This window comes from Rhamphochromis longiceps, linkage group LG7 (assembly GCF_057381845.1).
Source record: "Rhamphochromis longiceps isolate RC_006_pf linkage group LG7, R_longiceps_female_GT1.1, whole genome shotgun sequence".
Classification (NCBI taxonomy): domain Eukaryota; kingdom Metazoa; phylum Chordata; class Actinopteri; order Cichliformes; family Cichlidae; genus Rhamphochromis; species Rhamphochromis longiceps.
In genome coordinates, this window is record NC_140563.1 from 1,366,261 (window position 1) to 1,376,980 (window position 10,720).

Consider the following 10,720-nt stretch of genomic DNA (forward strand, 5'->3'; position numbering starts at 1 on the left):
AAGAAGTATTAAAATCCTTACCCCCTCGAGACCGCAAAAACGCCCGCTACATTATGCAGAAATTAGCGGAGGGGGGAGGAGGATGGACAAAGAGGGGAGAATTCGTTTACAAGGGGGATGCGGTGCGGGGTTCGCACATGATCGATCTATTTAAAAACCTCTCCCTCTCTTTTAAAAGTAAAAACCAAACGCGACCGAAAGGATGGAACGCGTTTTTAACTACTTTGGTCGAATCAAACATCCCCTCATCCTCCATACATAACCGTCGAGCTCGCGACCAGTACGCGCGTCTTAAATCTGTGGAGGAGGAGGAGGAGGAGGGAGTACAGACACCTGCGCGAAGGGAGAGAAAACCCTCTCGGGTCAAAAAGATGCTTTCCCCGACCTGGACCTCTATGTAAAACAAACGTTTTGTTTTTTTTTACAAATGAAATAAAAAACGCTGCAACAAACTTTTTTTTTGTTTACATTTCTTTATTCGATACACGCATCTTTAAACTTTTGTAAGGAGCACGCCCCGTGATGACCTCTGCGAGAGCGAGCGGGGCAGTGTCCTTTCAGAAAGTCAGACACCATGTCATCATTTTTAAACACATCGTTATAGTACAGAGAAAGTATTTTACCGACGGATAACCCCTGAGCCTTGTGACATAGATAAAAAATGCAATGTTGCCCGCAAACGACAGACATAGGGTGCTGAAGCTGACGATCATGATAGAGTATTTTGTCAGAGCGGTCTTCCAGAAACTCTGAGATGACCGAGGGATAGTGAGCAAAGTCGGGAGGGAATCCGTAAGAGTCAAAAAAAGTGGAGGAACCGTCCCTTTCCAGAGTCAGAGCCAGCCAGTGTTCTCCCCTCAAGTGCGAGGGGTGAGTGTTTACTATAAAGTAGGCGGGGGGTTTAAAGTCGCGCCTCAAAAAGGCCAGCTGGTCCGAGGCCCAAACCCCGCAGAAAACGTCTCCCAAGGCGCGATGCAGAATGTGCTCCAGCTGAAGGTTATCCATGTATTTTTTTTTTTTAGTAATAATCCACCAGCACCTGCCTTTTAGAGTCAATCTCCAAAATGGAGTCGTAGCAGGCGTATACTATGAGAGTGGTGGTCTGAGGCAAAGGAACTCTGAATCTCATCTCCAGCCTCAAATTCCCGTTGGAGACAGGAGACAGGGCGTCCGCATCCTCGCAGGGCTCCAGATTAAAGGCAAACAGGGCGTACCCCTCGTTAAATTCCCGGCGGTCGATGCTCAGAGGCAAATCTTTGAGGTGTCTCCCCGTGGCGGAAAACGTGGTAAAACTCCCTGACCGAATTTCCGCGGTCAAACTGTGGCTGGAAAGCTTTGGCGGGCACCTGCCTGCCGTCCTGACACAACGCCAGATACTCCACGTCGTTGTGTCTAAAGTGGCGACATGTCCCTCCTCCCGGTGAAGGCGTCGTGATGAACCATGCCCAGGACCACGTATTTGGGCATGGCTCCCAGAAAGAGATTCTCTTGGTTGCAGATCCTGGAATTTTCAGGGATGGAGTAGGTTTTCACAGAAACGCGCAAAAGAGGATAGAGGGCGTTTCCTTTCATCAGGGCTGCGGCGTGCCCCAGCCTGACGGCCGGCGAGACCGTGACCTTTTTAATGAACAGAGAGGCCGAAGTTATTTTCAGGGCAAACTGCGAATCCCGAGTTCCCATCAGACTGAAGGCGTCGCTGTTGCGTATCAATTTAATTCTCAAATCCACAGAGTTCAGCAGGAGCCTCTCGCAGAAGAAAATATCTGCGTGGAGGGGACCCAGCAGGTCCACTTCTCGCGACTCGGCCGTGAAAACGGCTCTCTGTTTTAACCCTTTGTTCGGCCCGTTGCTTATAACTATAGAATCCATGTCTCCGGCCGTGTCTTTGTAAAACAGACTGGCGCTGAATTGACTCTTTAGAGTGTCTTCTGAAAAGTTGAGCAGCGTCTCGATCATGGCCCTGTAAGGATGGGTGGCGCTGGACTGCGAAATCAAATGATCCCCCAGAATAACGTCGCACTGACTGAAAATTGTATTGAGGGGGTAATTGATCGTTCAGATCGAGATACTTTTCCCCGTCTCCGGGGATGAAAAATTCAATGGGTGAGTTGTCGTTCAACGCAGAGAGGGGCTGACATTCTTGATATTTTTTATCCTCTATAGATAGCTGGGTCATGGGAGCCGAAAATAGATCCAGTTCGGCCAGGGTGCATTCGGTAGATTTCTTGTGTAAGAGAGACTTTTTTTTTTTTTTCTTCTAAAATATGTCTGAGCTCCGCTGGGGGTTCCTTCTCTTTCCGCCGCCGGTCTTGACTGATTTAGTTTTTACTCCGGCACTTTTATTTTTAACCCGCTCGCCCGGAGGGCGTTTCCTCTTCCTGCGGGAGAGGACCATCATGCCCCCCGCCCCCTCCTGGCGAGGCTCGGTCAGCTTACCCATCACTCTTTTCACAGCGTCTGTAGCGATGTTGGTAGTGGCTGTTTTCAGGTGAGGTTTAGCTACGGCGAACCCCGATTTGAAGAGAGGAGACACGAAACGAAACAGCCTGGAGAAGATGGATCCTATCCCTCTGCCGTACATCACGGGGGCTCCGTAAAAACCCGGAAGGGATCCGCCCACCTGACCCTCATAATATCTCACAAAACGGTGAGGGTCCTGTGGGAGACGCGCCGCCATTCTCAAGCCGGTTTAAAGTGCAGCTTGACTATCGTTTTCCCGTAAACAAAATCCACGAATCTGTCGCGGTCCGTTTTAATTTCTACGCGTATGGTTTTAATGTATTTTTTAGATACGCGCAGGTAATGCACCGTGTTGTGTCTGACGCTCACCACGTCTCCGTAATCGCCTTTCACGTTCAGCACACTCAGTAGTGGCGAGTAACTGTCACCGACCGGTTGGTACTGAACGATGTCGGTGTAGAGAAACAGGTTATATACGCCCGCGCTCATATCGCACGGATAGGGGGTAGAGCGCTTCGTCAGAGTCCACCACTCGTTCGTTTTCAATCCCAGCATGTAAGCCAGAGGAGGGAAGACCTTTATTTTATGGCTCCCGTCTCCTTTGACGTCCAGACGTTTGGTGATGTTGTTGAAAGAGGCCTCGAAGGAGGGGTCGTACTTTTTGATCGCCGGCACCAGGTGATCCAATAGATCTTTAACGCGTCCGTAATGACCTCCCCTGCCGAATTTTAAAATCACCACGGGCTGAGCTTCCTCCTCCGTCGTCCGCATCAGCTCCAAGTAGGAGGCGTCCGACGGTAGATTGTACCAGGTGTGCGGATAAATAAATTCGCAGAGGCCCACGGTCCATTCTCCGGTCAGCTCGAGGGGTTTGGCCAGATCCACCGTGTAGCAGCCGCTGGTGTTATCTTTAAATAAGCCCTTGCTGGCGTTGGAAGGCAGGGTCACGTAAAACCCTTCGGACTCCATGATGAATTTTAAAAAATGAGCCGAATGATGCGAGGGGTCTCTTTTTTTATACGCCGACCACTTCCGAGGCTTTCACCCAGCTGTTGAATTTATCCGGCCAGTTTTTCCACTTGACAAAAACCTGTTTTTCGCCTCTGACTGCGCGCCGCTTTAAAATCTTCTCCACATGAAACGCTTTGTCCTCGGTCAGTTTCACTTTCTGCAGCTCGGGCTCATAAAACGATCCTTCGATAGGTTCCCAGTCATAATCTTCTAGCTTATACACGGGTGGCGAGCGCCGAAGGACCCGGATCACAGTCAAGGTTTCGTCCGTGAAACTCTGTTCGTATTTTTTATCAAATACTCCTCTCAATTTGGATATTCTCACCAGATCACCCCTCTTAAATTTCATCTTTATTTTAGGACGGGCGGGGGTCGTTCCGTACAGGTTACGAAACACTCGATCCGCGTTCTCGAGGCTTACCTCGGCAGGTGCCATTTTAATGCTGCTGTGATAACTGCGGTTATAACCTTCTAACAGATCGGGCAACACCTCCAGATAGCGTCTGGTATTGTGTGCGGTGAAATATCTCCACATTCTCGTTTTCAGGGTGCGGTTAAATCTCTCCACCACCGAGGCCTTTAGGTCGCTGGCGGTCGCAAAATGGGAGATGCTGTGATTTTTCATCAGAGCTTGAAAACTCTTGTTGAAAAACTCTTTTCCCGCATCGGTCTGTAAATTTTCCGGTATTTCACTCTCTCTCAACACAGACTCGAAAGCTTCAGTCACTTCCGAACCCGTCTTCTTTTTCAGGGGACGGGCGTAAGCCTTTTTTGAAAATACGTCTATGACGGTTAATAAATAATTAAATCCGTCGTTGTATTCAGACAGGTGTCTCATGTCGCACAGGTCGGCCTGAAGCTGCTTCAGGGGTTTGGTCACAAACACTCTATTTCTCTTAAATCTTACTCGCGCCGGCTTGTGTAGAGTATAGGCGTCCTGCTCAGATAAAAAATCCTGCACCTTGCGGACATCTACTTTTTTACCAGTCTCATCTTCTATAGCACGTCGGAGTCTATCTACCCCTCCGAAACTACCGGGGTGAAGGGGGTCGTAATACACTTTTTTCATCTCTCTTTCCTCAGCCATCTCGTCTTCTGATAAAAAGCCCGTCTGCGTTATAGCGTCGCAGGAGTCGGCTTTTATTATTTTATTCAAAAACCAGAGATGAATGTTTTTATTTTTTATTTTATTTTATTTTTATTTTTTTTATTTTATTTTATTCGAAACCAGAGGGCTTAATGTGCAGAAAACAGGAATACATTATTCAAAAACCAGAGATGAATGCTTTTTAAATATTTTTTATTCAAAACCAGAGGGTTTAATATGGAAGCCCGTTTCCGCCACTAAAAAAAAAAAAAAGCTAGTATCCATAACTCGAAATTTCGAGTTATTTTCTCGAAATTTCGAGTTATTATCTCGAAATTTCGAGAAATATAACTCGAAATTTCGAGTTACTTTTCTCAAAATTTCGAGTTAGCTCTGCCAATCAAAAATATACGTGAATGAGGTCGCTTTCTTGTTACCCGGAAGCATATGGCGCAGGACCGCGCACTCAAAAACGGATCCCAACAAATTAAAGTATGTTTGCTGATAGTAACACCATGTGATTCAGCTAATAACACAGGGATTTCATCATTTGTGAAGCCAGGCTGAAAACACTCAGCAATCTGTGCATTCACGACTGGATGTAATACCGGTAGCTTAGCTGTAGCATTTGTAGCTGAGGGCTTCAGCTTCCGGGTAACATGGAAATGACGTCATTCACGTAGATTACTGATTGGCAGCGCTAACTCGAAATTTCGAGTTGCTTTTCTCAAAATTTTGAGTTAATATGTCGAAATTTCGAGATAATAACTCGAAATTTCGAGAAAATAACTCGAAATTTTGAGTTATGGATCCTTTTTTTTTTTTTTTTAGTGGCGGAAACGGGCTTCCATAGTTTAACATGCAAAAAACAGGAATACATTTTTATTCAAAACCCTGAGATAAAACACACTTATAGAATCAAACAGGAATACAATTACAAAAACTTTTTTTTTTTTTAAAAAACCTGAGGTAAACATGCTAAAAGGTTACAAACAAACAGGATACTTTTTTCTTTTAAAAGCAGCATACACGATTAAAAAATGAGGTAGGATTTTAAGAAACAGAATACATGATTAAAAAAAGCAGCATACATGTTTTTTCGTTTTGTTCTGTTTTTTAAACAATAAAGCAGGATTAAAAAACGAGGTAGTTTTTTTTTTTTTTCTTTTTAAAGAAAAAGAATACATGATTCAGAAAACAAGGTTGCATGCAGAATAAGAATCAGTACCCTTTGTAGCACTCTGTGACCAAACGCAGTTCCCCGATTTTAACTACGTCTTGACCCACCAAATTGTCATAAGCATCGGTGATGGCGTCAAAGACTTTCCTCACCGATTTCAGCTCATGAAGCAGAGTCTCCGCCACCGTCCCGACTTTGACGTCATCAGTCTTGATGTTGCGGGCTATCAGCAGACGTTGAATGGAAGGGACAAAGCGAGGGGTGAGCAGTTTCTTTCTGATGTTGTAATAGTTGTCGGAGTAAAAATCATCCTCCAGGATTTGCAGACACTCGTGTTGTCTCTGGCTGGGATGATCGATCTTACAGCCGTTGCATTCCTTGGTGCGGTACTTGTTGATCACCAAGTTGACCAGATGATACACGGCCGTTTTCACAGTGTCGATGAATAAAGAAGACGCCCAGCCGTCCATCTTGTCGGCATGCTGCTGCTGTTGCTGCCGCCGCTTCAGAGGTCCGTAGTAGCCGGGAGTGTCGGGTACCAGCTCGCCCTCGTCCGAAAAACTGATCTCCTCATCGCGAAGCAGGGGTGCAGAGTCCATCTCTCTCTCTGAGCTAAAAAAGGCTTTTTGAACGGGCTTCCTTTTTAAAACAGAAGGAAGGGGGGCGTGGTCCGGGAGGGGCGGGGATTTTCAAAAGCTGAGAGATTTTCTCACCCCTACGGCGTCTCTCCAGCAGCGGCAAGTTTGAAAAAGAATTGTAATATCCTTCCTCACTTGCAGCATTCTTACGACCCACTCTTTGGCTGGTAAAACCATCATGCTGCGAAATAAACCGCAGTCGGGGTTGAATTTCTCCATGACAAAAATGTCAGGCGCATCAGACTCATCCGTCGAGCGCAGGCTGGCACGCATTCTCCATCTCCCCGTGGCTGTGGTTCCTGAAGACCAGACGGTTGACAAGATTGTTTTAGTCTTGATCAGTTCCTCGTCATTGAAGCGTATGCCCCCGTTCCGTGGTGGAGGAGGGGGAATAGCTTCTTCTTCTTCTTCTTCTTCTTCAGAAGCTTTTTCTGGAGCCGGGGGAATGTTTTCTTTATTCTCAGCGGCTGAAGCAGGGGTTGCTTTCTCCTCTTTTTTTTCAGGAGCTGGGGGAACATCGTCATCTTCTGGAAGTTTTTCAGCCAGGGGCTCATCATCTTCTGTAATGGTGTAGAGATCATCCTCATCAGATGATTCATCCGAGGAGGAAACATCTTCTACAGAGAGGGTCTTTTCTTTATCCTCATCATTCTCAGCAGCAGGGTCAGCATGCTCTTTTTCATCAGAGGAGTCAGAAGGAGGGGAAGGAGGATCTTCATCGTGCTCTTTTTCATCAGAGGAGTCAGAAGGAGGGGAAGGAGGATCTTCATCGTGCTCTTTTTCATCATTCTCAGCAGCAGGAGGATCATCATGCTCTTTTTCATCATGCTCTTTTTCATCATTCTCAGCAGGAGGATCATCATGCTCTTTTTCATCATGCTCTTTTTCATCATTCTCAGCAGGAGGATCATCATACTCTTTTTCATCAGAAGGAGGAGGAGGAGGGGGAGGAGGGGGATCTACCTCTCTCCGGCGTCTTTTAGGGGCAACATCTTCCTCTTCCGGAATGGGAAAATCCTCGTTAGCCTCTCCGATAACCATCGCAATCAGCAGCTTCAGCACGGCCCAGTCACCGGAAGTCAGCTTCACAATGCTGCTCGACTCCATCAAGCTCTCTCCTTCATTAAGCTGATAAAGCCAAAGCTCTCCTACCTCATATTTGAATATGTAGCCCCACTTTCCACAGCCCTCAAAAGGCAGAGTCCATTCTCCCCGCAAGTTTCTCGGTGCTGGTATTTGGCTGCGGAACATAAAGACGCTCTTATTTCTCCCTTCTTTCCGCGGAGCGGCGGTTGCTCCGGATCTGTTACTGTAGATGGTGACGGGGGTATCGCTGATAATCGACGAGGACCACTCGCTGCTGCTGCCCCCCATGCTCGAGGGTTCGGGGGAGCAGATTTCTTCGCCGTCCAAGTACACAGGAGCGCTGCTGGGCTGCAGAAGGAAATCCATCTTGCGTCTGTGCCTTAGAAATTGTGACGGACTCCTCCTCTCTGCTTTTATTCTCCTCCCATACCGCAGACCCTCCCTCCCTCTAAAAACTTTTTTCTTTTTTTCCCAACAACAGGTGCCGCGCTTCCGGAGGTTTCCCCCCTCCCTTCTCAGGATGCAATTCGTCACGCTTAGGGGATCAAATTACACACTTCCGGGGGGGAGGGGGGAGGTCAAAAGGTCATGATTAGGGCCATCAATCAAATCGGATCAAATTTTGTCATAAACCGTATGGGAGTATCTCTCTCATGGTCTCGGAAGTGAGACACTGGACTATAGATTCGGCTTGCTCTTCAATGCATCCTGCAAGGTCAACGAGGGACAAAACCAAGAAATAGACGCTCTCAGAATTGCTGTAATGCAACATCGTGTAGCACTGGACATGATCCTGGCTGAGAAAGGAGGATTGTGTGTCTTTTTCAACACCATGTGCTGCACCTACATACCAGATAATGTACATTCTTTAAACATGGCTTCAGATTCTAAAGAGACTGCTGATCGGCGTTGGAGTTTTCCTGGTTTTATTTTATTTTATTTGGCTTTTCTTTACTTGTGTTATTCCTTGTTTAAAAGCTGTAATTTCACAGATGATACGTTTATCACTCACAGCATACGCAGATGTACCACAAACCGATGAAGATCATGAAGACTTCTTTCCTATTTGTAAGATGAAGATGACGTGCAACTAATTATGTAGTAACTGAAAATGTGAAAGACAAGTAGTTACTTACTGATGACTTGTACATTTCATTTTTTTTGATCAACAGGAGGGAATGTCAAAGGGAAATTGTTTTTATATAATGTGATCAGCTTCATGAAATGTGCTTTTTATTGATCACTAAGCAATCTACATGTCTACGTGACTTTTCACCTAATAACTTTTGTGATGATGAACTTATTCAGCTACTAACCGCTTCCTGTTTTCAGAGAACAGTTAGATGTAGAGAAGAGAAACCTCAACTCTTTTCCGAGAACATACAGATGTAGAAAAGGGGAAAACCCGTTGCTCTGAGTGACGTTGTTATTTTTGTACACACACACATGCACACACAGAAAAGTATAAATAAAGAACGCAGACAGTGATGAGACGCAGGTCGCAGGTCTTGCGTTCATGAATTAGTAAAGACAACTGCAGTGTTTGTGTTTTCTAACTCAGGTGTCTTAGCTGAAGAACTACGGGTGATTTAAAGAAATCCCCTGTCACAGACACTATCTCTACTTTCAAGATTAGGCTTCAAACTTTCCTTTTTGCTAAAGCATATAGTTAGGGCTGGACCAGGTGACCCTGAATCCTCCCTTAGTTATGCTGCAATAGACGTAGGCTGCCGGGGGATTCCCATGATGCATTGAGTTTTTCCTTTCCAGTCACCTTTCTCACTCACTATGTATTAACAGACCTCTCTGCACTGAATCATATCTGTTATTAACCTCTGTCTCTCTTCCACAGCATGTCTTCATCCTGTCTTCCTTCTCCCACCCCAACCAATCACAGCAGATGGCCCCGCCCCTCCCTGAGCCTGGTTCTGTTGGAGGTTTCTTCCTGTTAAAAGGGAGTTTTTCCTTCCCACTGTCGCCAAAGTGCTTGCTCATAGGGGGTCATATGATTGTTGGGTTTTTTCTCTGTGTCTTACTTAAGCAGATACAGAGTAGGTGTCTTCCCATAGCATAAATCAGTAAGAGAAGGTACGACCTCTCTCATGACCTTATGATGCGTGTGTATGCCAGAGTGCTCTGGGAGGCACACAGAGTCTTTGCAGACTGCTAAGGATCAAACATCTTATCAACATGCAATCAGTTATGTAACACAAGCCCTTTCACCCATATAGAAAATAATCTTTGCAAATATTGGCTTATAAAGAAAGGAAGGCTCAGAACTGCCAAAGAACTGACTCACAGTATTCACTGGATACAGCCAAGTGTGAAGTGAGTCACACTTGGCTGTATCACAACAATAGTCGCCTCAAGGTGCTTTATATTGTTCAGTAATATTTTTGAATATTCATCAATAATTTAGGTCATTTGAAAAACTGCATGATTCAGCAGTCAGGAATGACTGCGTATCCTCAGTTTAGGTTATTATTTCAAACTGTTGTTGAACAGTAACAGTTGTGCTAAATGGCCAAAGTCTGGCTCTGATGGTCAGTCGCAAAGTGATTATTTCTTTTTAACTTGTGCTAGTAAACAAAAACAACTGATATTCAACTAGTGGAGGCAAATCTGCTGACATAAAGCAGAAGACTGATGTGTTCCCATCGTGGACCAGACCCATCTTCTAACTACACATGTGTTTTTGACACATCTTGAGTGGTTGTGTTGACAAAACCTGTTCAAAGACAGTAAGGCCAAAGGAGAAAGGGTTTAACTCTGTCATTTTTTCTGCTACATGAGACGTCTAAAGGACAACGTTTTGCTGTGACAACACTGCTGCACACACTCAACAACAACAGCAACAGCACCCATGCTGCAGCAGCTGGTACACATTTAATTTGAATGCTTTGATGACAGGTCTCCAAAGCATACCTCCACCATTTCTCAGACCAGTGCTGTTGGTTATCATTCATTGTTTTCTAAAGTGCTTTTAGAGTTTAAAAATGCACCTTTTTAATGAAAAGAGGGATAATGTAAGTGACTGTAGCATTCAGAGTAGTTCGTAGCCTAAGTGATGCTTCCATTTATACTGACTCAGAGTTAGTCAAGAGTTATGAATATTATCTAATATCGAGGAGCTCCAAAACAAAGTTCCTAATGTTTGAGAAAGTGATTTAAAAAGGAGTAAGACAAGTGTGAGTTTGGCATGTTTATCAGAGACTGTCTAGTGTTTTAATACACTTGTTCTTAAAGTTTTAACTGGCA

At 45.3% G+C, this 10,720-nt stretch overlaps 1 protein-coding gene across 1 annotated transcript; it reads right to left on the bottom strand.

The window, feature by feature from the left end:
• Positions 1–1,018: 1,018 nt before the first annotated feature.
• LOC146664454 (uncharacterized protein F54H12.2-like) lies at positions 1,019–1,956 on the bottom strand. Its single transcript, XM_085411494.1, has 2 exons — positions 1,406–1,956; positions 1,019–1,358 (listed from the first exon to the last, which is right to left on the bottom strand). The coding sequence occupies exons 1-2, from the start codon at positions 1,954–1,956 to the stop codon at positions 1,019–1,021; spliced, it is 891 nt and encodes a 296-aa protein (XP_085267620.1).
• Positions 1,957–10,720: the final 8,764 nt, after the last annotated feature.